Here is a 24,188-nt window from a genome sequence, read left to right as displayed (position 1 = left end):
GATGTCTGTTCTCTGTTTTCTACCCCCCTTTTGCCTTTGCAATTAACCTGATGGCGGAGGGCGGAGGGTGGAGGATGGAGGGTTGTGGGTTGGGGAAAGAGGGATGCATTTGCACATTTACTTTGAATCCTTCCCGTCGTCGCTCGCTTTCATTAGCCTCCTCCTGCATTCTGTTTAGCCTTCGTACTTCTTTTCTTCCATTCCGGTGGGTGGTTCTGTGGTTACGTGCCGGTTTCCAACGTCAGCCCAGTTCGTGGAAAGCACCGTGCCGTTGCTTTCCACGAAGGACTTCATCATGGCCCGGCGCTGCTCGTCTGTGCCGTTGCCGTAAATCTTCTGGAAAAGCGCGTTCAGTGCTTGGTCCCCTTCTGGTTTTTCATCATCGTCATCAAGTTTTACAGCACTCCAGTCGCGGCCGCGGCTGTTCGGATACGGCAAGTCCTTTGCGGTGGCTGGCAGACCAGCAATGGTGGAGGTTGTTGGGGTTCCTCCTGAGGTGCTGGGCAAAACCACGTCGTCTTCCGGAGCTTCAAGTGTCGGCCATTGCTGTTCAACGGCCTTGCGGACTTGAACTTCCACCTTCATGCCACTGATATTAATAGTAGCGGACGCCTCCGCCAACGGGGCGTAGAAGCGCTCGACATTATACTGATATTCACGGCCGGAGGGGTCGAGGCGGATCGAAACGGTGAGTGACTGCTCAGTCACGTCTGCACGCACATCACCCCTTTGACGCTCCTTCACGTAGAAGGTGAACGTGACCTGCGAGGGGGTCTGGAACCATTCGCAGCGGACGTTGCCTTGGAAGGGTTTTGTTGTAGCGGCACTGGATGCGTCCATCTTTTAGATATTTTTGTGTATATATCTATATATACCCGTGCCTGTGCTTTTACAGCTTGTTTCTTGATGTACCTTTGCTTGCTTTAGCGCTTTCGCTTCGACTCTGGGGGGATATAATAAACCTTGTAATAACCGTCAACCGCTTCACAAGCGTACTGGCAAGTTAAAGCGAACCTTCGCAGAAAGTGAGAAGGCGAGGTAAAAGGGAAGTAAGCAAGGGAACTTTTCGAAGAAAATTTGCCTTGTAGCGAGTGACACTGTAGAGCACTTGTAGTGGATTCTCCAGCAAAGAAAGAACCAACGGAGTTGCCCTCCTCCTTTTGTTTCTTTCATTGCCGGTGCTAATCAGCGGCCCAACAAGTAAACAGTTATAAAAAATGAAAATGAAAATGAAAGGAGGAAAGGAAAGAGTTACCAAGCAAGGAGAAAGGGTGTAAAATGTGCAGGGTACGTGAAACAAGAGCATTTGCCCATTGGAGTGAGTGAGATACCATGTGCAACCACGCCACTCCGATTGGTATACAGCTGCTGCTTCTACCGTCCCTTTCTTTCCCCTCTCTTTGGCCCCTAATTCCTTCCTTCATCCATATGACTATAGCGCCGAGACAAATTCCGTCACAGCCCCTGCGGTCGTAAGCGTGACACCGCTGATTCCACATCTGCAACCTCAGTTCTTGGAAAACTTCTTCCCCATCTTATCGGCGGCGGACTTGGAGACGACCTGCAGCACGTTATAGCGGATTGTTTTGCTCAACGGGCGGCATTGTCCAACCACCACCTCATCACCAGGCTTCGGATCGAAGCAGGGGCTGCAGTGGACGGTAATATTGCGGTGGCGCTTCTGGTAACGCTGGTACTTACGGATGAAGTGCAGGTAGTTACGGCGGATGACAATGGAACGGCGCATCTTTGTGGAGTGCACTACGCCACGGAGGATACGGCCACGAATGGACACATTGCTCGTGAAGGGACATTTGCGGTCAATGTACTTTCCGTTGATGGCAGCTTTGGGCGTGGCGAAACCGAGACCGATCTTCTTGGAGTAACGAATGTGCCCGCTGCGGTTCACGTGCTTCTTCGAGGCCGTGCGAATGTTCTCATTGACGGCCGTCTGGCGCTGGTAGGCCTTCTCGTGCTGCACCGTCAGATCGACGGTCGCTGTGCGTGCGTAGTTCTCCTGCTTGTCGGCCATCGGCGATGGGCTTTCGTGCTCCTACGGCGCTGTGCGATGTAAGCACGTGAAGGGAGAGGTGACGAGAAAAAATAAATAATAATAATAATATATAAATGTACATAATTGTGGGGTGTGAAAGATAACATTTAGTGACACAAAATCGCTGTGGAAGATGTGTATAGGGCGAGGAAAGAATAAACACGGAACCGGTCTTCGTGCTTGAGTCCGCTGCCCACGATAATACCAATAGTAATTAAGTCTTTTTTCGCGTACCTATGTGCAGGCACCGATGCCCGTTTATCATTAGGTGAGGCGCCACAGCAACGGTAGTGGACGCATCTGTCCTTTCGAGACATCCCTTCTCTGTGTTACTGGCTCCTTTTTTTTTTTTTTACAGCAAAGTACTCAGTAAAGTCGTGAATGCATTTCAGGGCCGGCGGGAATACTAACACGCTAAGGGGCATCCCTCCTTTCTTTCCTGGGGTTCACGCCATTTTTTAATCAGATGTGTTACTGTAACTTTCGTTTACACAAGTGATCCCCTCCATGCTAAAACAAGTAGCCACCAATCAGCCTTTTGATGTCGTTTCCAGAGGCATTGTGTCATTTGCTTGCTCCTTCACAAGCATATACACACACACACACACGCACGCACGCACGCACACACACACAAACACAACCAGAAGCTTCTCAAAGACGGCAAGTGTATCATCGATCGTGAACTGGGTTACAGCAGGTGCGGCCCTACGCTGCATCCGGGAACCTTTACGAAGTCATCAAAGTCGAAACACTTTTTGTCTGGGCAACACTTCCAATACCTATATGTGTCCCAAAACACGGGGCCCTCACTGTGGTAACGGCATGCCGTTGGGTGGTTATCTGCCACAATAAACTCTTGCTGGCAGCCGAAGTTACGGCACTTTGCCTTTCCATCCACAACGGCCTGCGGTTCATCCCGCCGCTTCTCGCGTACCGCGGCCTCGAATTCACGTGGCCCTGTTGTACGGCGCTCCGCTGGTGCCCCTGCTGTGGCATTATTAACCCCCGTGATGGCAGCGGCTTGACCAGAGGCGAGAGGCACATTCGCTACGGGGGCACTTGCAAATGAAACGGCTTGGTTTTCTGTGCTATGTGGCCCCGTGCAACAGGCCGGAATCGCCTTAAACTCTTCCCAATCGCGCGCCCGCCGTGATGTGCAGCAGCGCCAGTACTTCTCAATGTCGTGAAAGACAGGTGGCTCCTTGTGGTGTTTGCAGGCTGTGTCGTTATTTTCCCCTGGAAGAAAATACTGGCCGCAGCCATAGTTGGTACATATGATGGAACCTTCTGGTTGCTGATTTTGTCCCGACCGTCCCTTCGGTGTGTGTACGATACGGATATCGTTGTACTCATTAATTCGACTCTCCACAATATCTGTTGGTTTTAGTTCCACATTACCAAGCCACATGCTGAGTTCCTCTGGGTTCAACTGCTGCTCCGGGTCTTTCTTGTTATATGTTGTGACTACAAATTGCAGCAGCTGTTTGCATGGCCCACTGAGCCATTTGGATGGGATATCCACCTTCAACTTGTATGCCTCCACAATAGTTGTGTCCACCACAACGCCGTTGGCGTCCTTGCCCTCGTATGTGAAATAAACCTTCATTGACAAACGTGAGTGACAGGTACGCCTATGTTGGTGTTTTATTTATTAATTTATTTTTTCCCTCTTGCTGTTGCGATTTGTTTTCCCCGCCTCTTCAGTGGGCCACGGATGATCGTGCGTATATGTGCCTGACACGTCGGTAGCAGTAAAGGATGAAATACGGTAGGAGGAAAAATAAAGCGTGAATGAGAGTAGTGAGCGAGGGAAGACGCGAGTGGCATTTGCATGCATTCGAGGGGATAGCGACAAACAGTAGACAAATGAAGAGGAAGAGGGAATAAAGAAGGGGCACTCTTTTTGATGCGAGCAGACCCCGTGGGAAGGTATATGAAAACTATCTTTCAAATCTCATTGCTTATTTTCCCCTTTTTTTTTGCTTCCGGTATATCTCAATGCTTTATACTCTATTTACTCCGCACCGTATCGATACAACTTCAACGCCTTTGCGCCTCTTTCTTTTAAAGTTTCCAAAACAGTGCCTCTTCTCCAAAACAACAACAACAGGAAACATGAGCTTCTTAGACTTTAGAAGACCCTTTAATATGGACGTGAGAGGATACACCAAGGGCCATACACGGTCGTCCGACACGCACATTTACCAACCGTTACATATGCGGTGATGAACGTGAGGATATAACTGTTTGCGTGTGTGTGTGTGCATGTATGTGGAACTGCCCAACACCCCTCCATGCAGACAAACACAAATATCCCTGTCTCTCGGCACTGCGTTTCTACGGAGACGCAAGTGCGCCACGACATCACTCGTTCATGTGCCTAGCCCCGCCTGCAGAACTGAGACAAGTAAACTGCGGAAGAACAAACGGAAAGAGGGGAATAGTTTCAATAGTACGCCTTACAGTTAGCATGCGATGTCCTTCATGTTCCCCACTGCTGTGCATCGTCTCCCTGTTTGCTTCCGTAAGCCTCCCTGCGGATTGTCGGCCTCCTGGACTGGTAGGTCGACTTCCCTAATTTCATATTTTTTTCATTTTCCAACATCAGCTGCAGCCTCGTATTCGCCCGCCTGACTTCCTCTTCCATGCGTTTTACCTCTGCCACACTTTCCTCTCGCCTGCGCAGCCACTCTCTGTACTCCACCACCTCTTCATCTGACATAATGCCATACTTGGGCAATGCGTTCCACATGTACACAAAGAAGCCAAAAAAGTACGTAGCAAAGGCAAACGTAATGAAAATAATCATTGGCACTGTGGAGCAGTATGGCAAGAAGCCCCTGGACCTCGTGTTGCAGTGATCAAGGTAATCATGGAGCATTCTATGTGTGTCTTCCGCCAGTAAGACGGAATGGAGCAGGGCAGAGATAAGAACAATTTCTGTTGCGAAGAAACAGTCCTTCCGCACGTTGAAGTTACGCCACTTAAACTCAAAAAAGTTCGCCTTGACAGCATAGCGGTTGATGGCACCAACAAGAAGCGCAGTGACAGCCAGGAAGAACGTCGCATGCATTTCCGTAGCGAGGGCTGCAAACATCACTCCAACGACTTTATCGGAGATATTCACCGACACGCCGGTGAAGGCGAACACTCTCTCATTCTGTACGCTGTGGCTGCATCTTTTTGACAACCAAACAAGCGACGGTGCCAACTCGAACGGGTTTTCGACCCACAGGGAGCTTGTGAAGGTACGGTTCGAGGCCATGTCAAATTGAGTCACAAAAACTATTAAACACACGAGTTGAACGAGTGTACAGAGAGAATAGAAGTGCACAATGTATTTCTCGGACTTGAGGCGCGCTTTGTTTGGGCGCCGCTGAATTTCACTCACAACATGCATCGGCACCCACGAGGTTACAATTCGTTTCTATTGTTCTATCCTTCTTATGTACTATATACTTGTACGTGTACCGATACCTATGCACCTACAAGCTAGGTTTGTGGGTTCTATGGGTGCTAGAGGGCGGGAAGGAAAAGAATAGTAGAACAAAAAACAAAGGGGTAGAGGTACATGTGTTGAAGAAGTAAACTAGTAAGAAGACGCAACGGCATTGCGTCACACGCATATATATATATATATATATATATATACATATAGACACAATGTTTTAGCATAAGCGGGACGATAAGAAGTGTGAGAGATGGGCTGCATTTCTTCACACACAGTATGACAAACCAATCCTAAACGCAGTTCATTTGAACAAAGAAAATAGCAAATGAACAAAAAAGCTTAGTTCGGGGTAAAGGCGCACTGTTCGGTAACAGACTGATTCCCCCCCCCCCCAACTCACTGGGATGAGAGCTGAAAAGCAATAATGGAATAAAAGAAACAACAAGAAAGGGAAGTACACGGTATACAAAGACACAGGGCATTTGACTGCACATTTGCCTGTACGAAGCAGAAGGGGGTGGCGAGGGTGTGCAATGACGGTGGTTGCGTAGCTTCCCTCATTCACTGCGAAAATATTGTGCTCACCACCTTTCCGCTTTCCAGAACGCCGGGCTCACAGACTGAACTGAGTGACACGTTACTAAACATAGCAATCAGGATGTGCGGAAGGTGAAAACAAAAACAAATTAAAAAAGAATAGTCATCAGATGAAAAACGGTCAAGCAAGTAAACAAAAGAGAGTGACTGAAACCAACCAACCCCCTCAACAGAGATGGAGTTGAAACCCCGGACTTGGCACCATTTGCATGCTCCATTGTGGCGACTGCATGCAGATGGACAGGGGAATGGGAATAGATACTCAGCCATGTGCGCCAAACAATGATGAAATTATTTGCCCTATGGTCCAAGTTTGTTTCTTGTCCGGTGACCCCGGGCTCACTGGCCGCGGGAGATTCGTTGTCACAGGGGCAGGATGAGTGGGCAGCGGGCCACAGGGAGTGTAGTTATGTACATGCCAGAGCAAATTCCTCCCGCACTCGGACGGGGCGCAGTACCCCTCCCGCGGCCCAACCACACGGTACCACAAAAGAATACCCTCACCAGTAACTTGCATCGTCCTCGGCGGCCTGGCGACTGGTCGGTGGGAACATTCGAAAGGGTTTAAGGCATGGGGGTTTGAGCCGCCACCGCCGTCACTGCGTCCATTTCCACCGTTGCTTGCCTGCGGCGGAAGCCACGTAAAGGCACGAGTCACGGCTCCTGTGACGCTACACTGTTTCAACACCGTGCGAACGCACAACCGATTCGAAACAAACACGTGTTCCCCGAAGCCAAGTGTCGCCACAATGGGGGCACTAAAGTGCGGTTCCGCTAAGATGTTTACCGTTCGGTCGGTACGACACACGAAGAGACATGTGGCACCACGCAGTGGTCGACTGCGCCACGGGGACCGCTGCAGGACTCGTTCAAAGAGTGGCGAGGCGATGAGGTATCGCGCGGTTGGTCGTTTCGCGATGTCCTTCTCCAGCATTACCATGACGAGATCGCCGAGCTCGCGTGAGTAGTGCTTCGCTACACTACATGGATGGGGTGGCTGGGTGTTGACGATACTGAAGTGCAACGCCCTTTGGTTCAATGCATTGAATGGCTGTTCATTTGTTATAAGGCGGTAGAAGACAACACCGAGACTCCACACATCACTTCCAAAGACACATGCTCCATGTTGTATAACTTCGGGCGACATGTACAGTGGTGTGCCGACGAGGGAGAGCTCCTCCAATGCGGTGCCGGCATTGTTCATGGCACTAAGACCGAAATCCGTCAATTTTAAGGTTGGTACGGTATTGCCACTGTCCCCCTCTGCGACCAATATGTTGGCGGGTTTGAGGTCCCGGTGGATGACTCCCTTTGTGTGAATGTGCGCCACAGCAAGGAGACACTGTACGAAGAAAACCAGAAGAAGGCCCTCAGCAAGTGGGTACCGGAGCCTCAGGTACGCCTCTAGGTCCCCCCCTGCACAATATTCCATTAAGAAACAAATGCTATCAATTCCATCTTCGCACCAGAAGTCCAAGAGTCGTACAACGCCGTCGTCATTGAACATAGCCATAATGCGGGCCTCGGAAATGGCCAGACGCAGCTGTTGCTCCCTATTCATTCCCTCTGCATTTCCCTGCGCGATCCTTGAAGACTTCACCACCGCCAGTGCCCCGCCTGCCTGCTTGTCCTCTACCAGAAAAGCCTCACTGAACATTCCTTTGCCAATATCAGTCACTACATGATATCTTCTTCCCAAGAGTTGGCGGCGTGGAATGGTATTCCGCTCCAACATATCACGGAGGGCGGGAGCGATGGCCATCCGTCTCCTTGATGGTGGGAGGTAGGATGGGTAGGTGGGTATCGGCCTTTCCCTATCTACCTACCTGCCTCGCTTCCTTTTTTGTCTATTACTTGATATTATGACAGCGGAGGGAATTTAAAAGCTGCCAAAAGAATGTTGAGAAGAAATAATCAAGATTCAGAGGGGTGCTAGATGAACAATATGATAACAGAAGTGGATATTCACTCCCACGTGCGCGCAATGTTCACTGCGTATTGTTGTGCAATACAGAGGAATCGGGAGGGGGGGGGAGGAGAACGAAAACCGCCGCCGTCCTCTTTTGATTCGACGAGCAATGCGCCCCCACCCGCACAGGTGAAGGTATGGGATAGGTTGGGTGGGTCGTACAACTGTGCAACTCAAGAATGCGGGCTCCGTTCGTTTTCTCACCACACGCATATGCAGGCATGCGTGTGCATGCACGTGCAAAGGTGAATATATCAAATGTTGGGCCCGAGCTAACAAGGCAGATCGGAGGTCACATCGCTCCACCCGGTGTACCCCCAAGCGGGAGGTTCATGCCGTAAAGGACTGTGGCGCACCCCGTCAGGTAGGGCAGTTTGCATGACTTGCGCGCAAGACGCAAGGCTTCACCAGCTGCCATGGTGCGGCAAACGCCGAAGTCATCGCCACTGCCCCCTCCGTATGAAACAAATGACAGCAAACGCTTTGTCAGACGGTCGATTTCCCCATCTGTGACATGCCATAGACAACCAACGAAGAGTGGCGCCCCTGCGTGCAGAAAGGCGTAGGGCATACCATAGCAATCGTACGTCAGTCCCCCATCCATGTAAGCGCTGCTACAGCCCATCAAGAACACAGAAGGGAAATTCGCAGGATCAGGGACGCGCTCATACAATTCCCCGCGTTGAATAATTTGCTCTCCCTTTCCGTGACCGACATACACATACAATCGCACACCTGCCCTGTACATTTCTCTCAGCAAACGCGCTGAGGGCGGCGAATTGTGCGATTTCACAACCCAGCCCTTTCGACTGCACAGTGGGAGGAGCCGCCTCAATGTCTTGGACATAACTCCCGCCGGATCAATAACACAGCACACCGTTCCTGCGCAACCAGCCGCATTTTTTCCTCCCTTTTCGATGTAATCACCGCTTGAGTGACAGGAATCATTTCGCTGGCCAAGGGTGCTCGTAAAAGTCGAAACGAATGAAACAGTCGGGACGCGAGAGACGCTGCCGTGACGGAGAACATCAATACCTTCGAAGGGAAGGCAGTGGAGCTCATTATCAAGAACTAAATATACAGGTGTGCGAGGGATTTCATACAAATTCACGTGATAGCATCCGTCCGTCAACCGTTTTTCTGGTTCCCCCCCGTGATCCACCGGCTGGTTACATTTCTTTTCCGATATCACGGCATGCATTGCTGTGAGCACATGTAAGCAAGCTTTCCGGCACGCAGTAGGTTCATTAACTAACTTTGCATCCAGGTGGGTAATCAGCTCTTGCTCAAGTGCCGTGGAGAGCCTCCTCAACGTTTCATCGCAGCAGCCGCAGGGATTCGTGGGTCCAACGTGTGACGGGTTGAATAACAAGTCGCCGTCCTCCGGGTGCCGGTCTCCCACGAAGGGGAGTGCTGCAAGCACCAGCGATACATCACCCTCGTGCTGCGCAGGTAAACCCAAACCTGAGAGCAGTTCTTTTGTTGCGTCCCACACGGCTACTTGACAGGAATCGGGAAGCTCGCCGCACAGTGCCGCCCGCCAACAGCCAAATCCCTCCGGGGACTGCATGGATTGGACCACCGCCCCGATGGATCGGTCCAGCGCCCGCCGCTCGTTCCACCATTCCTCCCGTGCTTTTCTCGCATCCTGTGCGCCGCCTACGCTACAACACACGGGTCCGACACTAATATCGGAGCGCAACGAAGATACTGGCAGATCTTCGCACAAAGGAGACTCCCCCTGATCAGTCGAACGCAAATGATCTCGGTTCCGTCGCTCAATGATCTTCATTTCTTCCACTAACTGTAGCAGTAGATACTCAATCCGTAACACCTTTTCCCAACGGGTATCAGCCGTTGTCCTGACGTGGGTGGTGCGAAGCAGCCGAACTCCCCCTCCCTCCCCCAGCAGAGACACCTGAACCTGGCAATAGGAATGCATCATCGTTTTGGGTGTCTTTCTACAGACGCGGAGCGCATCAAATACGCGGCGCCGAGAGGCAAATGTGCGCCCTGTCGTAATTGCCTTGGTATGACAGTAGGATGGCGCCGCATCTATCGACCGTAGTGGCGAGAACTGACTGAGAGCTGACGCAATGGAGGCCCACTCCCCCGTGTCACCTGGGAAACCCTTCGCAAAAGCGGCGATTGCCTGAAGCGTAAATAACAGATGGGCACGCGATGGGACTCCCACACAGAGGTGAGCAATGAATGGTAGAAAACACCTCACGAGCGGCATGTCCCCTTCATTTACAAGCAACTGAACAAGTCGAGCCAAGGCGCCAATGACGAACGGCACGGCAATCTTGTCAGCTAGCAATCGCTGTTGTAATGTGCCTCGGCCACGGAGGAGTGTCAGCCCTATCGGGAGCAGTTGTGTTAAGTCGTCGGCAAGTGCAAGAACGCGCACGGCCTCTGCGTCGCTGAGACTCCCCTGCACAACTTCGTGGAGGAGTTGTGTCGGTTCCGGTGCCCCCACCGTCCCTACTCCCACCTTGTCGTCAACACCAGAGCTAGCCTCGTCGCGAGCCCTTTCGACTGGCTTAACTGGACATTGCGCTGCCGCCGGTAGGTGTGCCGACAGGTTTTGCGCAAGAACGAGCTCTAAATCTTTTCCCCACAGAAGCAGCGATTCATCAGATGGATCCACAGTTTCGACACCCGTCTGCAGTATCTCCGCTGCTATGTCAATGTATTGGTGCCTCAACGCGAGCGCCACCACACTGGAGAGCGACACCAACTTGCACTCGTTCATGGTTGGAGCCATGATTTTGTTTGCTGCCCTCTTCAAGAGACACGCTAGGCGGATACAACCAAATTGTCCGCGCGGCGTGCAGAGTTGGTCCTCGTCCATCGCATGTTGACACAAAAGAGCTATATGTTGTGCTTCCATGCGGAGTGGGCGGTGGAAGTCTACCATGTAGTGCGATGTTTCGCTGCCAAAGGTCTGCTGGAGAGCATTTGTCACGGCGAGAGCCCTGGAATCGATTTCTCTCTGCACTGTCCGCAAATCGTCACACCCCTCCGTATAGAGAGCTAAACAAAGCCTTTTAAACATGGTCGCTACCGCGTGCTTGCGGACACCTGCGTGGACAAAAGCCTTCGCCGCGCCCCATTTTCTGAAGGCGAAGGGGAGGGATTGAAGCGTGCTTGCGTCGCGCAAGTCCTCTGGAAGCTCACTAACGTCTGCCAACATTCCTTCAAGCAGATAATGTGCCACCGCCTTCATGCACTTACACTTGTGTGCGAACATAATAATATTGTACAACCAGCACGCGGACAGATCCTCGTGAACGACTCCATCTGCACCCGGTAGGAGCGAGAGCAAGTGCGCAATGCAGTGTGAAAATCGAAGGAAGTCTTTTGGACAACTGCCATTCTGAGCAACGGAGACCACCACACCATGCCAAACGATCAAAACTGTGGACATAATGCCGTTTGCCCCCCTTTCGTTTTTTGTGAATGCGTCATTCTCGGCGATTTCCTGAAGTATCTGCTGTTGAGAGCCATCAACCGTCAGCTGTTGTAAGCCGACCAGTTGCCTAAAGGGCTCGGGTGACAGCTCAAAAGATGCAACTATAAGCGGAAGTGCAAGGTGTCCACGACCCGCTTGTAGCGTGCAACGTGCACAGCCGGCAAGCAAACGGACTGCATTCCATGCATCACCCTCTGATGCTTTGGCAGCTGCGAGCACAGCTTGCACTTCCGCTTCGTTAGACGGTGAGTCTTTTATGTCATGGAGGCGACTATTTCGAACCTGAGTGCGCCTCATTGTCTATGGCTTGTGAATTATGCGTGCGAAGATGGACGAAAAAAAAAAAGCAGACATAAATGAGAGGGGTCTCAATCATGCGAAGGGGGTTGGGAAGATACAATACAATGGTGGGAGCTCAAGTGTAAACAGGATGGATCGAAAGGTTATTTCACGCATCACTGGAATAAGACGATCTACCACATTTGTCCTTTTAGTTTTTTTCTCCCTGGTTGTGGTAAGTTGGGTGTATAAAGTAAAAAACTAGCTCTTCCTGAGGCTTGAGCTAACTCGTACTTCCTGCTGAAGACACGGGACGGCGGCGTTACAAGCAGTTTTCAAAGGAGAGGGGGGGGGGGGGCGGGGCAGAGCGAAAAGGCGTGATTACCGCCAGGAAAAAAAAACGGAGAGAAAAGTAGCAATGCCAACTGTAAAATAATACTCTGTCGAAGAATGGTGTGCCAGTGAAGTTGTTGAGAAAGCTATGGCAAAAGAGGTGCCCGTCCCCCTGCTATCGACCCCTTCCATACTTCCTCACAACTTCAAGGGGTGGAACTCCACCCTACAACAGACTACTCATTTTGTTCTTCACCACAAGAAGCACGTGCGTTTTCCATTCGTCTAGCATGCGGAGTTCTTGAAGAAGTGAAACGGCATCCTCAAACTTTTCTTCGTTCGACTCTTCTACTGCCTCCAAAAGTTTCTGCAAAGACTCCGCCTCCCGTGTATTCTTCAAGTACGGGTCTCGCTTCATGTACGCGCTGAGCGCTTCCGCTGCCTCTGCAGAGCCTACCTCTCGGTTGTCCTCTCCAATTGAAGCAAGACGGCAGAGCATGGCCCGCATATAGAATTCTTTCGCTTCGTGGCGTAGCGGACCACTCGCACTTGTGTTGCCGAGTCGCTCAAACAGTGCTAGGGCCTTGTCAAACATATCATTCTCACCGTATATATTTGCTATGGCGACGTCACAGTTCTTCACCTGAGATTTGTAATCCTCCGCGTCGAAGTACCGCCGCGCCTTTTCGTAGTGAGTGATGGCTTCCATCCCGTGCCCGTCTTCGTAAATCGCGTCGGCGTAATCCTTCTCCAGTTTAGCCGCCTCACGCAGCTTGTTGTTGTCAATCTGCGTACGCACGGCCATGTCTAGCAGCGCCGCGGCTTTGGTTCTGTCGGTCTTTTGGTACATAACCACCGCTTCCGAACAGAAGCGTCCGGCGGCAACGGGGTTCTTAGATCTCATAGCGCAGTCATGTGCCTTCATGAAGGCATCGCCGGCACGGCTGTAGTTTCTCTCCGCTTTGAAACGGCCAGCGGCTTTTTCAAACAATTCCATCGCTTCATCGTAGTCCACGAAGAACCACTTCTTGAGCTTCTTCTCCGCATCGCGGTATATGGACTCAGCAGACATGAAGGTGGTGTTGTGCTGCTTGCGTTTCTGTATCAACTGCTGTCGTTATACGCCGGAAACGCCGTGGTTCCTAATTCTGCGTACCCCTTTGACTGGGTCCGTTTACTACGGGAATGCAAGTAAGAAGGATTATTTTTTCTCCTTGGAGACCTAAAGACACACTCCAGCAGGGGGTGGCGAGGGGGAGATTTACGAAGCTGTGTGCACGTGTACAAACACATACGCACAGGCATTGCAACAAGTTTTATTAGCCCAATTCCTTCAACACCCACTCTCCCCTTTAAAAGAGGGTAATCAATGATGGGTGTACGAAAGAAGACGAGTGCAAGGATGTGAACCACATCAAACACAAACACGTGTCGTATATGTATAAATATATATGTATGTATGCGTAGGTTGAGGAAGCGAGCGTTTGCGAGTAAGCGAGACCCAAATGACGGGCTTGTGTGTGTGTGTGTGGGGGGGGGGGTGTGCTGGCAGGCAAGCCGAAGATGGAGAAGCAAACGAAATGAAGGGGTGTATGAGCGTGTGAAACCTGTTTCTTTCTCATGTTACCTATCTTTGGGTATTCAATCTTCCATCACCATTTCTTAGCTCATAATGGAAAAATAACCCCAAGTTTTTTCCCCTTACTTTCCTCCACTCCTTTCCCTACCTTCACTAGTTGCATGCTTGGACACTGAAGGTAACAATTAACACCCATAAACAAACAAGAGTTCCTGCCTCCAAACCTTTTCCGCTCCTTCATTCATACCCTCCTTTTATTTATTTAATCATCCCTATCACAACAATCGACCTAGAACCACTCTTTCCTTCCCCACCCCAGTTTCACCACCACTCGTGACACAAATACATAAAATATACCGTAAGAAGATCACCAATAAGAGAAGTAGCGAACAAGGGATTGGGGGGGGGGGGTGAGAGGTGAAGAGGAAGGGGGGGGGAGGGGAAGATATTTGTTACGTCCAACAACTTTTGGCGTCGGCGAAAGGAATGAACAAATAGGGGTGAAAAAGTTAAAATGGGGAAGAAAAGAACAGGACAGGTACAGAAGAAAGGAAACCACCACGTGTAAATCAACACAAATTACTTTTTGCTCCCTTTTTTCTTTTGAAAAACTCCTGCGATGGTACTCCCAACACTTCTTTTCTCCACCCGTTTTATTTATCTCTTTTCCCCCCATTCTCACCCTGCTCGTTTCTTCTCTTTCTCCTTAGACTCTTCCGCTACTTTATTGTTTCCCCACTTATATTCATCCATTGTTTTTCGTTTCCTTTTGTATTTTAAGTTATTATTATATCGAGGCGTTTCTCATGGTGCGGAAGATGTGTGCGCTCCCGCTGGCCCACTTTGCTCCGCCTGCCTTGCCCAGTTTCCGGCGTTCCGCTGCTGATTCCACACACTCAAGGCATCGTTAAAGCCGGCTTGTCCCCCCGGATACCATTGACCCGCACCACTTCCTTTCCTAGCATTAGACGGACCACTGTCATTGCGCATCCACGGCTGCTGTTGGCCAACATGGGTTGACTTGTAGGCAGTCACTTGATTCTGTTGCTGTGGAAAGTACGGTAAAGGTCGGCGGAGGGCAAGTCCACCGTAACCGCTCATGTTGGGGAGCATGTTGGCGCCCATGCACATTCCGGGATACCCGCTGTACATGCGCGAGTACGGAGGTGCAGCACAAAGATTCATATCGTAGTCTACAGGGCTGTATGCATCGTGGTACATCTTTCCCGTCGTGCAGTCGGGTTGACCGTACGCTAGCTGTTGTTGCTGCTGCTGATGGCGATGGTGGTGCACGCTGTGATGCTGTCGGTGCTGCTGGTCATTGTAGTAGGGTGCCCACGGTGGTTGTTCCTGTTGTTGCACCCGCGAGGTCGATACCAGCGGCGTGTGCTGCGGTTGCTTTTGTTGTTGGTGCAGCTGATAGTGGTGATGGTGGTGGTGATGATGCATCGGGTAGGCGTTACTGGCAAGCTCGCCCACATGTTGGGTGTCGCTGCCCGACGTGGCGTTCTGCACGGCGTAATCCCTGCGTTGTGGCACGAACTCTGGTGCCCTAACCGCCGCAGAGAGCATCGACTCCCTTCCATCCGTACTTGTTCCCGCCCTCAGTGCTTGCACGGTGCCGATGAATGTGAATGCATTCACTACAAGCTCTGCTACGTCGCTTGGAAGTGTAACGGGACAGTCACGGGAGTCAGACGCCCCTTTCTTTGGCTCGTTCCGCTTCGCACCCCCAGAGGACGATGCTGTCTGTTCCTGTGTGGGTGGCTGTTTTTCATCCGCAGTGTGGGCTGTGTTTTTAGGGGCATTCTTTTTCGATACCTTGCCTTCCAATGCTTTCTTGTTTTTGTTTTTATTGGTGGAGGCTATTGTTGCAGCCATGGAGGCTTGCACAACACCTTCGGCATCCGCATTACTAGTTGCCTTAACTGAGGTGCTGCTCGTGGCGTCAGCGGACGCCTGCCGACCGTTACCCCTATTGCTAGGAGCAGTTTCGGGCTTTAGCTTCAACCTCTCTAGTGTATCTCCAGAGGCCCACGCAGACATCGCTCTTTTCAACGCTTTCTACTGGCGGGGAAGGAGGGCGGTGGTGATAACGTGAGATAGCCGACGCAGATGTCTTTCCTTTCCTTCTCTAGTCGTGGCCGCACTAACGAGGCACAGACATAAGCGCATCATAGGAGCGAGAGGACGGGGAAGTGGGGGTAAACCGTATGCGTGGAGGATTGTGATGCAGATGATGGTATGGTGTATGGAGAAGGGGAGACCAAAGTTTTGTTTCCGCAAGGGATGCCCGTCGCTGCCCACCTCTGGGCAACATTCGATTTCCCTTCTTACATTACACCGTTATTATGAAAAGAAAATATGCAATGAGTGCTCGACGGTTAAACGAGGAGGACGGGAACAGCGGTAAGGGGTGGCGCGGCCCTACCCTTGAAGACGAAAAAATAATATGAAAGCGACGGCTCTTTCCCCACGGGGGAAGGAAAAAAGAAAAACAACAGTTCCCGTAGTATGTGTGAGCTCAAGTGTTATGAGCTATTACTTCTGGAAAGGACGGCCACCATTTCGACGTGTGGTGTATGTGGGAACATATCAATAGCAAATCCTGCCACAACGTTAAACGGAGATTCTCTGTAGGCTTTCGTCGCCGGTTTCGTTAGCGGTGGGCAATCCCGCTGTAGGGCTTTCTGTTCACACGAGATATACACAAGACGGCGTATTGTAGCGGTTCCGCGTATCCACTTTAGCACCGTTGGCGTCACGCCCGCACGCGGTGGGTCGAGTATCGCCACGATGTCCTTACGATCTTCTGGACTCAACTGGCTAATAACACTGGGCAGGAGATGCTCTACACGACCACAGTTGAACGTGGCATTCCTCACGCCGTTGCGCTCAGCATTCAGGCGGGCGTCACGCACTGCCGATTCCACAAGCTCAATACCAATCACCCGTTTCACGTGTTTGGCCAGGGCAATTCCAATCGTTCCAGTGCCACAGCAGAGGTCCAATAGTGTCGTTTCGGGGGTCAGCTCCGCTACCGCCACGGTTTCGCGCAGTAGCAGCTCCATCCCGGCTGTGTTCACCTGAAAAAAGGATGTGGGGCTAAGTTCAAACTGCAGCCCCAAGAGATGCTCAGTAAGTGTTGCACTCCCGAAGAGAACGTGCCGAGGAGCTTCAGGAGGTGCAGGGTTCATACCCGTCCCATGGTGGTACTGCACACTCACGATATTTGCCGTATCTTTGCCATGCGCAGCGCAAAGTTTCTTCCTCAACGTTTCGCCCTGCAACGCAGCTACGAGCTGTGCTTTGACACTCGCCACAATATCCTCCGCCACACTTTCAGTATCCATTTCGGCATCCACCATAACCTCTCCGAGCACATTATGCCTCACCTGGAGGCGACGCCAAAAACCCTCCTCTTTGATTTTGTCGTAGACCTCCAGCCCACCCTTCTCTAATGGTTTGAACAAGTGATAGACCGTCATGACCGCATCTGCCACCAACTTTGCAAGAGGATTTACCGTTTCAATATCTTTCTCCAAGACAGACTCAATGGCGTATATCCCATCAATTACAGAACCTTTCAAAAACCCAATCGTTGCTTCTCCAGCTTCCGTAAAGCCAAATGTAAACTGAACGTGATTTCGGTAACCTGTCTGATGCGGGCTAGGGTGAATTCCCGTGAAGAGTTTCTCATATTCGCTGCCCCCGCCGAGGGTTATAGCTCTCATTACTTGCAAGCAGTGCTTTTTTTTGCGTTGCAGTTGTTCTTCCATTGGGCAGCCTCCCCATTGAGTCACCTTACTTTGGCCCTCTGCATCTTCTGTCCGCTCTCGCTTGCGGCCGGCACCTTTGTAAGTGAGTTGTAGGTCTCGTGGCGTTACGGGCACTTCATGCCATGGCTTCCTCCCGCGGAAGGACATTGTGCTCAGCATTTCAGCTGCCGCCGCGCGGTGCTCGGGAGTCTCAAATGCTAGGAACAAGAGGGGCGTGTTAGGGCTCTTTGCCATACGCAACAAACCGGTGAACAGCGGTTGTGGTGGTACGTTCGTCTTCGGTGGTGGAAGACTGCGCATGATCGCTTTCTTTACGGATGCTACAGTTGAGTATTTGTCGTGCGTGTCAAACTTTAGCAGATTTTCGTTGCTGTGCGTGCGTAGCGGAACGGAGCTTTTGGCTTGTTCGGTCCCGCACTCCGTCCCCTCCATGGTTGAGCCTTACTTTGTATGTGCAGGTATGAGATCAGTAGATGAATGTCTGGTCGCAGCGCCGCGATGCTTCCCCCCCTTTTTGCCTATAGGAGCACGACACACTAGAACAATGATGCAATACTCTGAGGGAGGAAATGATATAATGGGAGAGCGAAATTTACCCACCCATGAGATGATATAAGAGTGATACCTGTACGGTCCCAGCCCGTAATAGGCGTCCCTTACCACACAACGTCGTTATAAAGCACTGACAAAGAGAGTTGCGTGACTCCACCACCGCGTCCGTTTCGTCGATAAGCGTGCCATTCGCATGCTTTTAATCGTAGGCTTTTAGCGTCTTTCGTGGCAGAACGACCGCCATTCGCATGCGTTTGTGCCGCGCACTCACGTGCCTTTGGGCGCCGCCTCAACTCGACTCTCAACAACCGCGAGGAGTGCATGGGTGAGAAGATCTTTTGACAACGTGAACTCATCTTCCGGTACTGCAACAACAACGACATAATGAAATCTACGGTTCGAGTTGTAAAAAGCACGGCAGAGACCATGCGCTAATGGCTCCCCGACAGCTGGTGTAAACGTAATCTCAGCCACCGCACATTCTAGTCTGTTAGCCAACACTTCGCTAATGTCCTGCTCGGGTTTCGCAGTGCCGCATATAACGCCGTTGCCACGGCCTGATGCCTTCGATAAAACAGCCAATGAATTTGAGACAGACGCGTCGAAGCGATGTAAGAACAAGCTCAGCAACTTCTCACAGTCAGGCTCCTTGACCTTTTGCTTGTAGGCGAAGCAATTGAGAGAGAACCCGTGAACAGTTGGCCCTTCAGCTCCGGGACTATCGCAAACAGGTGGTTTGCTCTGAATTGCAACACTGTTGTCACTCACATGCTCCACCACCGTCCAGGTAGAGGGTACGCTGTAGTGCACATAATAATCCATCCGCTCGCGCAAGTCCCAGTTTACATCAAGCACCGTTGAACCTGTACCACTGTTTCGCGTCGCCCAACCGCTGGGACCGAGAGGGGAGGCAAACTTCATGCCCTTGCCGATTAGGCCTCCAGTCTTCATCGCGTTAGGTTTGACCACTTGTAAGCTCCACCGCGCAAGCACCGCGTCACGCGACACTCCTTGGTGCTCAAATCGACCTACGCAAGCCGCGCTCGAGGTGATCCGCGCCGTACGACTGAACGTGCGCATTTGCTCCCCTTCTCACCCCGCTCTGGTCTCGTCTGACCACAGCGCTAGCCCTTTGGAGAGTACCTCAAAGCCTATATGATAATTGGTGAGTAAACAAGGAACAGAAGTGCACGTCTGTTTTTAAACACGTATGTGGGGATAAGTAAATACAGACGTGCATACAAAGGTGTGCGTGTGCGTACGGGGGGCATGGGGGATTTAGAATGCTACTGCTTACCGTGCCAAGAGGTGCTTTTCTTTTTCTTTGCTTCCCTCCCACCACCAATTCTCCGCAGCCATGCATTATTTCCACGCTCTCTGGGGAGCCATATCTTTTCATTCGCTAAAGTCAGGAGACTGACGCTTCAGAATGTCCTTCCACTGTGAGCAAACTAGCCGCCTGGACTCAAATATAACGTACCTAGTCAGATCCTTGCGGATGAGTACCGGTATATTTACAATGGAGGGTTCGGTATCTTTTAGAAAGTCTTTCAGGACGTCTTTGGCAAGAAGTGTGGCCAACTGGTCTGGTGTCATTTCCTCCTTCTCGAAGGGCTCCGTGCCGATCTTTGATAGCACATTTTTGAGACGATTCTCGCACACATGATTAAGGAGTAGTTTCGAAGCTTCGAGTTGAATTGGATCTTGCACAATACTCTCTAAGTCTGGCAATTGCACACCGGCGCGATTGATGGAGTCCCTTCGTACGTTCCTCATTTCATCTACGCGAGGCCCTTGCGCTCGGTCTGTGGATATCTCCTGGAACGCTGTGCATTTAAACTTCAACACCGTTGGACCTTTGGGGTCGAATCCCGCCATTCCCAGCCTCGAGTGCTTCACGACAAGCCCCTCAGCCCAGTTGCCCGTCAGTGGGTAGTTGCCCATACCAACAAGAGGGGGGATGGTTGTGACAAAGCGTTCCACATCAAATGCAGCAACCTTTGACATTGGCCCTCGAATGACCGCCCTCGCGTACAGGAGCCCGGGAACGCGCTGAAACAGCTCTATGGCTTCATCGTAGACGAGAGTAGTGTAGTCTCCATCCTCTGTCTCCTTGTACTTTATGTCGAATGCGTAAAAGTGGAGATCTGGGCTATATTGGGGAAAAGAGTCGGTCTGCACGGCGCTTATTGTTCGCGGCTTACCAGCCACCATGACCGTTTTCCGTGTCTTTGGAACGCTAGGGTGGTCATATTTTCCTCCAAACAACTCTCCATTAATGAGCACAACGTGTAGCTTCTTCTTCTGCTTCTCGCACAACATCTCACGAATAGAAGTTATGTATCGCTGCAACTCAGGGATCAATATATGATAGCCAAAGAAGTGCTCGTTCGGAGGCATAATGCCACTGCGCTTTGCGTATCTGATCATTTTCTCACCTTCAATGGAGTAGATACCGAAGTTCGCTCCATGAACCTTCTCAGTGGCAATCCACTCATCCTCAAACATACCGCATCCCTTCAGCGCATTAATCCGCCGCTCGTTGGAGTTGTCGATTTCTGTGTAGCGCTCAAAAATGCTGCCGTCCCCACCGACAAAAAGGAGCGGCGTTCGCCGGAAGTGACGTACACCGAGGCGACGCAACATCTTCAGCAAGGAGGCGCCCCCCCTGACCCCACCGGCGCCCAACAAACACTAATCACGACGTAGTTAGGTGAAGCAAAGGGAAGCAGAGGGTTGAACAACGACGGTAGCGGCAGTTCCCGCTGTTACAGAAGTTAACGGAGTGAGGACAGGGAAAGTGCCCCCCAACGAGGGGATGAGAATAATGCAGTCGGCATGTGCGCGGAACTGTGTAAGATCGCGAGACGGGGCAGTGCCGCGGTTGGGCTTCCTCTTTTCCGCGTCTTGATGTCCGGTCATGCCCCATCCGCCCTTTTGAAGGCTCTTCCTGTAAATAAAGAAGTGCCTGAAACCCTCCCAGCTACGCGCGTTCTCAGGACAAGAAGGAGGGGAGGTTACAGCGGAACAAACTGTTTCTGAGCCACAAGCTTCACCTTACTCGGGCAGCAAACATACACATCTGCATCCGGAAAAGCATTCAACTTAGCTATATGGTCTGCATAAAGAGAAAATTGCCTCAACGAACACATGTAAATAACGTCCTGAAGGACAACAGACTGTGTGAGAGACAACTCCCGCGCCTTACGCTCCACAACAGCGTATGTCGGCATGTCCGCTGGGGCGACAATGTCACTGCTGTTGTGTTTACGCGAGGTTGGCTGCCGAGCCACAAGACGAGTGGACTTGTCAGACAAATTCATTTCCTTCCATATTGCATCTACAGCCTCCAAACCAATTTCATCACCATCAACAAAACAAAACGCGTTCGTTACTGGTCGTTTGGGTCGCAATCTCACTGAGAACCGTATTTGCAGTTGCTTGCTGAGTTCCTCACTATCCACTAGGTCTCTCAACACCCCCTCACTCGCCACGCTCTCCTCCCTCATAGCCACATGGAGGGGAACATAGTCGGCCTGGTTTCCCATCAACGCCCTCTCACTGCAGAAATTGATAATGCTAATTGGTCCGCTATTCTTCCCCACTGACGCCCTACCGTCTTTTCCCACACCAGCCGGTCGCACAAACCACTTACCTGTAGTGTCTGTCTCAACATCAAACAAGCGAGGGTAGCGTTGCACCGCCTCTTTTAGTGAAAGCGCACCCACCGCAGACGGCTGAAAGTGCGGTGCTTCGTCTTCAAGGATGGCCCGAAACTGCGCCCCGCTCACACCGGTTGGGGGGATCTTTGTCGCTAATTTTAGCAGCATCGTCTCCATTTGGCTTTGTTCCCGCGCACCATCCGCGGTCAAGTGCACTAGACCCGCATCAACCCGAAATGACGTTGAAGAGTTCAGCTGCGCTCGCGCCTCCTCCACAGTGACCTGCCCAGGGGCAGCGATGACGGCGGCAAGAACATCCTCTGGCAACCCCTCCCTGAGGTCCACGCCCTCTTCAGCGCACGCACGACGGAAGGCCGATTGCAGTCCGGTCTCTGAAATGGACATCAGGAGGACGGGAGATTTGGCAAAAAGTCCACACCATCGGGGGAAAGTCGGTGCCAGGAACGTCCGCATTCCCACGTTTCCGTTTCCCTTTCTTTTTTGTTTGTATTCCTCAAGGGGTAAACGAGCAGTTCACTTTCGGTTACGTAAGGACAGCGTGGGAGGGGGAAAGTAAGCGCAGGAAGTCCGGCAGCGCCGTCTTGTGGAAGGTTACCGTAATTATAGCAAGAGCAATAAAACATTATCACTGATAATACGACGTGCGTACGCAAGTGAGGCGTGGGTAAACATGTACACGCGCGGGGACGTGCTCCGAGAAAAGAGGGAGTGGTAGACGTGGAGCTGTTGGGCCGAACTTAACGAGGAGTATCCCGCCTGTTCATTGCTTACCCGCGTAGCTCCGAAACAAAGTGTGTTGCTCACCCACTGTTTCACCTACCCGTCCGTTCCCCAGTATCACTGTAAACGCTGCTAAGGTTGTTGGGAAAAGTGGCGACGCCCGCACATACACCAAGTGATAAGAGAGAGAAAGAAAAACAGAAGCATGTTAACGGAGACGCAACCGACCGGCGACCCGCGAATGAGCTATGACAAGGCATGGCACCTCAAGCGCAGGAAGCAACGGATCAAAAAATTCCCTTTCCACCGTTACGTTCCTGGACTAGGAGCGTCTGGAACAGCAAGAGTCATCATCAACCCAACGAACATCCTCACTCCATCCACCATGACGTTCTCATTCAGCCTAAACCGAGAGCTGTAGTTATGATTGCTCACTGAATTGTTAGTTTCATTCCCTGCACCAAGAAGAAACAGACATCCAGGTATCACAGCACCATACTCACCAAAGTCCGTTACTCCCGTCATTGCCGTTGGGAGCTCGACAAAGGTTATACCGGAAACGACGTGTTCTGCAACCCGCTTCACAACGTCGTATGCGGCTTCGTTATTATATGTTACGATATTGGGCTCTAGCCAGCTCACCGTGTGTTTAGCGCCGTGGGCACTGGTAATTCCTGCCACGATTTCCTCCACCATGGCCGGAACCCGCTTCTGCACCCCACTATCCAGGCAACGCAGCGTGCCACGTAGATGCACCGTGTCAGGAATGACGTTGTAGCCTCCCCTGCCGCCTTGAAAGGTTGCTATACTTAGCACAGGTGTTGTAAGTGCCCCTATACGTCTTGACACAATTGTCTGGAGGCTCATTACCACCTGTGCGCCTATTACGATGGGGTCAATGCACAATTCTGGCTGTGAGGCATGTCCGCTAGCCCCCTGAATCACGATGTCAAAGTCGTTGCATGCGCTTGTTAAAACACCGCTCTTACACAGCACTGTTCCCGGTGGGTTGGAAACGTCAACGGCAAGCCCAAATATCATCTTAACGCCGTCCAGCACACCGAGCTGAACAAGTTGCTTTGCACCACTTGGAATAACCTCCTCGGCATGCTGGAAGATAAACCGAATAGTGCCGCATATTTTGTCTTTTACATGACACAAGACCTTGATAGCCCCAAGGAGAATGGCTGTGTGGGCGTCATGACCACACGCGTGCATCACGCCCGGTAGCTTTGAGCTGAAGGGCTCCCCACTTTCTTCCTGCAGCGGAAGGGCGTCCATGTCAGCGCGCAGTGCGTACGTAGGTCCATCACCCGCCCCACCGCGGAGGTCAGCGACGACACTACTAGGTGTCAGCCGCCTGATGTCAAGCTTTGCGGGCATGCTTCTCAGAATGGATTCAACATAATCTGCTGTTTGTTGCTCTTTATGGCTTAGGCACGGATTTTCATGGATGTGACGTCGCCATTGCACCACTTCTGGCTGCACGGCCTGTATTAGGGAGCTGATAAACGTCATGCTCGGGGGCAGTGTTGGTTTTGAGACTTCTGAAGAAAATGACCACAGTCCAAGTGGGAAGAAGCGAACATGTTCAAGTGGCGGTAACCACGCCACGCTCACTGATGCAGCTACATAAAAGTGTCACTTAAATGGTGATAACAGATAGAAATCACGCCGGTTTCGGCAGATAAGGCGGGTGATGATAACACAAAAAAGAG

General features: G+C 51.4%; 21 protein-coding genes across 21 annotated transcripts, besides 17 other annotated features; all 21 read right to left on the bottom strand.

The window, feature by feature from the left end:
• Positions 1–174: 174 nt before the first annotated feature.
• TB927.1.3200 (phosphatase-like protein, putative) lies at positions 175–840 on the bottom strand (the record flags this gene model as incomplete). The annotated part of the gene is made up of 1 exon (XM_001219017.1): positions 175–840. One exon carries the CDS (start codon positions 838–840, stop codon positions 175–177), a length of 666 nt encoding a protein of 221 aa, XP_001219018.1.
• TB927.1.3190 (hypothetical protein, unlikely) lies at positions 1,004–1,306 on the bottom strand (the record flags this gene model as incomplete). Its single annotated transcript, XM_001219016.1, has 1 exon — positions 1,004–1,306. The coding sequence occupies one exon, from the start codon at positions 1,304–1,306 to the stop codon at positions 1,004–1,006; it is 303 nt and encodes a 100-aa protein (XP_001219017.1).
• Positions 1,181–1,249: a sequence feature (1 probable transmembrane helix predicted for Tb927.1.3190 by TMHMM2.0 at aa 20-42).
• Positions 1,246–1,306: a sequence feature (Signal anchor predicted for Tb927.1.3190 by SignalP 2.0 HMM (Signal peptide probabilty 0.196, signal anchor probability 0.692) with cleavage site probability 0.104 between residues 21 and 22).
• A 99-nt stretch (positions 1,307–1,405) lies between these two features.
• Positions 1,406–1,411: a repeat region (telomeric repeat hexamer TTAGGG).
• Positions 1,412–1,507: 96 nt separating this feature from the next.
• On the bottom strand, positions 1,508–2,032 carry TB927.1.3180 (40S ribosomal protein S11, putative; the record flags this gene model as incomplete). The annotated part of the gene is made up of 1 exon (XM_001219015.1): positions 1,508–2,032. The coding sequence occupies one exon, from the start codon at positions 2,030–2,032 to the stop codon at positions 1,508–1,510; it is 525 nt and encodes a 174-aa protein (XP_001219016.1).
• On the bottom strand, positions 2,742–3,659 carry TB927.1.3170 (hypothetical protein, conserved; the record flags this gene model as incomplete). The annotated part of the gene is made up of 1 exon (XM_001219014.1): positions 2,742–3,659. The coding sequence occupies one exon, from the start codon at positions 3,657–3,659 to the stop codon at positions 2,742–2,744; it is 918 nt and encodes a 305-aa protein (XP_001219015.1).
• A 45-nt stretch (positions 3,660–3,704) lies between these two features.
• On the bottom strand, positions 3,705–3,890 carry TB927.1.3160 (hypothetical protein, unlikely; the record flags this gene model as incomplete). The annotated part of the gene is made up of 1 exon (XM_001219013.1): positions 3,705–3,890. The coding sequence occupies one exon, from the start codon at positions 3,888–3,890 to the stop codon at positions 3,705–3,707; it is 186 nt and encodes a 61-aa protein (XP_001219014.1).
• Positions 3,812–3,890: a sequence feature (Signal peptide predicted for Tb927.1.3160 by SignalP 2.0 HMM (Signal peptide probabilty 0.695, signal anchor probability 0.004) with cleavage site probability 0.173 between residues 27 and 28).
• A 645-nt stretch (positions 3,891–4,535) lies between these two features.
• Positions 4,536–5,453, bottom strand: TB927.1.3150 (hypothetical protein, conserved; the record flags this gene model as incomplete). The annotated part of the gene is made up of 1 exon (XM_001219012.1): positions 4,536–5,453. The coding sequence occupies one exon, from the start codon at positions 5,451–5,453 to the stop codon at positions 4,536–4,538; it is 918 nt and encodes a 305-aa protein (XP_001219013.1).
• Positions 4,800–4,868: a sequence feature (4 probable transmembrane helices predicted for Tb927.1.3150 by TMHMM2.0 at aa 21-43, 112-131, 150-167 and 196-218).
• Positions 4,953–5,006: a sequence feature (4 probable transmembrane helices predicted for Tb927.1.3150 by TMHMM2.0 at aa 21-43, 112-131, 150-167 and 196-218).
• Positions 5,061–5,120: a sequence feature (4 probable transmembrane helices predicted for Tb927.1.3150 by TMHMM2.0 at aa 21-43, 112-131, 150-167 and 196-218).
• Positions 5,325–5,393: a sequence feature (4 probable transmembrane helices predicted for Tb927.1.3150 by TMHMM2.0 at aa 21-43, 112-131, 150-167 and 196-218).
• Positions 5,327–5,453: a sequence feature (Signal anchor predicted for Tb927.1.3150 by SignalP 2.0 HMM (Signal peptide probabilty 0.001, signal anchor probability 0.987) with cleavage site probability 0.000 between residues 43 and 44).
• Positions 5,901–6,065, bottom strand: TB927.1.3140 (hypothetical protein, unlikely; the record flags this gene model as incomplete). The annotated part of the gene is made up of 1 exon (XM_001219011.1): positions 5,901–6,065. The coding sequence occupies one exon, from the start codon at positions 6,063–6,065 to the stop codon at positions 5,901–5,903; it is 165 nt and encodes a 54-aa protein (XP_001219012.1).
• Positions 5,913–5,981: a sequence feature (1 probable transmembrane helix predicted for Tb927.1.3140 by TMHMM2.0 at aa 29-51).
• Positions 6,066–6,363: 298 nt separating the features above from the next.
• On the bottom strand, positions 6,364–7,863 carry TB927.1.3130 (protein kinase, putative; the record flags this gene model as incomplete). The annotated part of the gene is made up of 1 exon (XM_001219010.1): positions 6,364–7,863. One exon carries the CDS (start codon positions 7,861–7,863, stop codon positions 6,364–6,366), a length of 1,500 nt encoding a protein of 499 aa, XP_001219011.1.
• Positions 7,864–8,362: 499 nt separating this feature from the next.
• TB927.1.3120 (separase; cysteine peptidase, Clan CD, family C50) lies at positions 8,363–11,842 on the bottom strand (the record flags this gene model as incomplete). The annotated part of the gene is made up of 1 exon (XM_001219009.1): positions 8,363–11,842. One exon carries the CDS (start codon positions 11,840–11,842, stop codon positions 8,363–8,365), a length of 3,480 nt encoding a protein of 1,159 aa, XP_001219010.1.
• A 541-nt stretch (positions 11,843–12,383) lies between these two features.
• TB927.1.3110 (soluble N-ethylmaleimide sensitive factor (NSF) attachment protein, putative) lies at positions 12,384–13,229 on the bottom strand (the record flags this gene model as incomplete). The annotated part of the gene is made up of 1 exon (XM_001219008.1): positions 12,384–13,229. One exon carries the CDS (start codon positions 13,227–13,229, stop codon positions 12,384–12,386), a length of 846 nt encoding a protein of 281 aa, XP_001219009.1.
• Positions 13,230–13,509: 280 nt separating this feature from the next.
• TB927.1.3100 (hypothetical protein, unlikely) lies at positions 13,510–13,779 on the bottom strand (the record flags this gene model as incomplete). Its single annotated transcript, XM_001219007.1, has 1 exon — positions 13,510–13,779. One exon carries the CDS (start codon positions 13,777–13,779, stop codon positions 13,510–13,512), a length of 270 nt encoding a protein of 89 aa, XP_001219008.1.
• Positions 13,555–13,623: a sequence feature (1 probable transmembrane helix predicted for Tb927.1.3100 by TMHMM2.0 at aa 53-75).
• Positions 13,627–13,632: a sequence feature (GPI-Anchor Signal predicted for Tb927.1.3100 by DGPI v2.04 with cleavage site probability 0.49879998 near 50).
• Positions 13,698–13,779: a sequence feature (Signal peptide predicted for Tb927.1.3100 by SignalP 2.0 HMM (Signal peptide probabilty 0.865, signal anchor probability 0.018) with cleavage site probability 0.204 between residues 28 and 29).
• A 45-nt stretch (positions 13,780–13,824) lies between these two features.
• TB927.1.3090 (hypothetical protein, unlikely) lies at positions 13,825–13,977 on the bottom strand (the record flags this gene model as incomplete). The annotated part of the gene is made up of 1 exon (XM_001219006.1): positions 13,825–13,977. The coding sequence occupies one exon, from the start codon at positions 13,975–13,977 to the stop codon at positions 13,825–13,827; it is 153 nt and encodes a 50-aa protein (XP_001219007.1).
• Positions 13,978–14,103: 126 nt separating this feature from the next.
• Positions 14,104–14,412, bottom strand: TB927.1.3080 (hypothetical protein, unlikely; the record flags this gene model as incomplete). The annotated part of the gene is made up of 1 exon (XM_001219005.1): positions 14,104–14,412. The coding sequence occupies one exon, from the start codon at positions 14,410–14,412 to the stop codon at positions 14,104–14,106; it is 309 nt and encodes a 102-aa protein (XP_001219006.1).
• Positions 14,236–14,304: a sequence feature (1 probable transmembrane helix predicted for Tb927.1.3080 by TMHMM2.0 at aa 37-59).
• Positions 14,265–14,412: a sequence feature (Signal anchor predicted for Tb927.1.3080 by SignalP 2.0 HMM (Signal peptide probabilty 0.000, signal anchor probability 0.807) with cleavage site probability 0.000 between residues 50 and 51).
• A 128-nt stretch (positions 14,413–14,540) lies between these two features.
• On the bottom strand, positions 14,541–15,782 carry TB927.1.3070 (hypothetical protein, conserved; the record flags this gene model as incomplete). The annotated part of the gene is made up of 1 exon (XM_001219004.1): positions 14,541–15,782. The coding sequence occupies one exon, from the start codon at positions 15,780–15,782 to the stop codon at positions 14,541–14,543; it is 1,242 nt and encodes a 413-aa protein (XP_001219005.1).
• An 18-nt stretch (positions 15,783–15,800) lies between these two features.
• Positions 15,801–15,914, bottom strand: TB927.1.3060 (hypothetical protein, unlikely; the record flags this gene model as incomplete). The annotated part of the gene is made up of 1 exon (XM_024642681.1): positions 15,801–15,914. One exon carries the CDS (start codon positions 15,912–15,914, stop codon positions 15,801–15,803), a length of 114 nt encoding a protein of 37 aa, XP_024498405.1.
• Positions 15,866–15,914: a sequence feature (Signal peptide predicted for Tb927.1.3060 by SignalP 2.0 HMM (Signal peptide probabilty 0.977, signal anchor probability 0.000) with cleavage site probability 0.605 between residues 17 and 18).
• A 353-nt stretch (positions 15,915–16,267) lies between these two features.
• Positions 16,268–17,947, bottom strand: TB927.1.3050 (hypothetical protein, conserved; the record flags this gene model as incomplete). The annotated part of the gene is made up of 1 exon (XM_001219002.1): positions 16,268–17,947. One exon carries the CDS (start codon positions 17,945–17,947, stop codon positions 16,268–16,270), a length of 1,680 nt encoding a protein of 559 aa, XP_001219003.1.
• Positions 18,335–19,147, bottom strand: TB927.1.3040 (hypothetical protein, conserved; the record flags this gene model as incomplete). Its single annotated transcript, XM_001219001.1, has 1 exon — positions 18,335–19,147. The coding sequence occupies one exon, from the start codon at positions 19,145–19,147 to the stop codon at positions 18,335–18,337; it is 813 nt and encodes a 270-aa protein (XP_001219002.1).
• A 315-nt stretch (positions 19,148–19,462) lies between these two features.
• KREL2 (RNA editing ligase; RNA-editing complex protein; KREL2) lies at positions 19,463–20,713 on the bottom strand (the record flags this gene model as incomplete). The annotated part of the gene is made up of 1 exon (XM_001219000.1): positions 19,463–20,713. One exon carries the CDS (start codon positions 20,711–20,713, stop codon positions 19,463–19,465), a length of 1,251 nt encoding a protein of 416 aa, XP_001219001.1.
• Positions 20,714–20,776: 63 nt separating this feature from the next.
• On the bottom strand, positions 20,777–20,989 carry TB927.1.3020 (hypothetical protein, unlikely; the record flags this gene model as incomplete). Its single annotated transcript, XM_001218999.1, has 1 exon — positions 20,777–20,989. One exon carries the CDS (start codon positions 20,987–20,989, stop codon positions 20,777–20,779), a length of 213 nt encoding a protein of 70 aa, XP_001219000.1.
• A 95-nt stretch (positions 20,990–21,084) lies between these two features.
• TB927.1.3010 (hypothetical protein, conserved) lies at positions 21,085–22,203 on the bottom strand (the record flags this gene model as incomplete). Its single annotated transcript, XM_001218998.1, has 1 exon — positions 21,085–22,203. The coding sequence occupies one exon, from the start codon at positions 22,201–22,203 to the stop codon at positions 21,085–21,087; it is 1,119 nt and encodes a 372-aa protein (XP_001218999.1).
• Positions 22,086–22,203: a sequence feature (Signal peptide predicted for Tb927.1.3010 by SignalP 2.0 HMM (Signal peptide probabilty 0.691, signal anchor probability 0.030) with cleavage site probability 0.256 between residues 40 and 41).
• Positions 22,204–22,779: 576 nt separating this feature from the next.
• TB927.1.3000 (N-acyl-L-amino acid amidohydrolase, putative) lies at positions 22,780–23,988 on the bottom strand (the record flags this gene model as incomplete). The annotated part of the gene is made up of 1 exon (XM_001218997.1): positions 22,780–23,988. The coding sequence occupies one exon, from the start codon at positions 23,986–23,988 to the stop codon at positions 22,780–22,782; it is 1,209 nt and encodes a 402-aa protein (XP_001218998.1).

This window comes from Trypanosoma brucei, chromosome 1 (assembly GCF_000002445.2).
Source record: "Trypanosoma brucei brucei TREU927 chromosome 1, complete sequence".
Classification (NCBI taxonomy): domain Eukaryota; phylum Euglenozoa; class Kinetoplastea; order Trypanosomatida; family Trypanosomatidae; genus Trypanosoma; species Trypanosoma brucei.
This window is presented reverse-complemented; position numbering and strand designations above follow the sequence as displayed.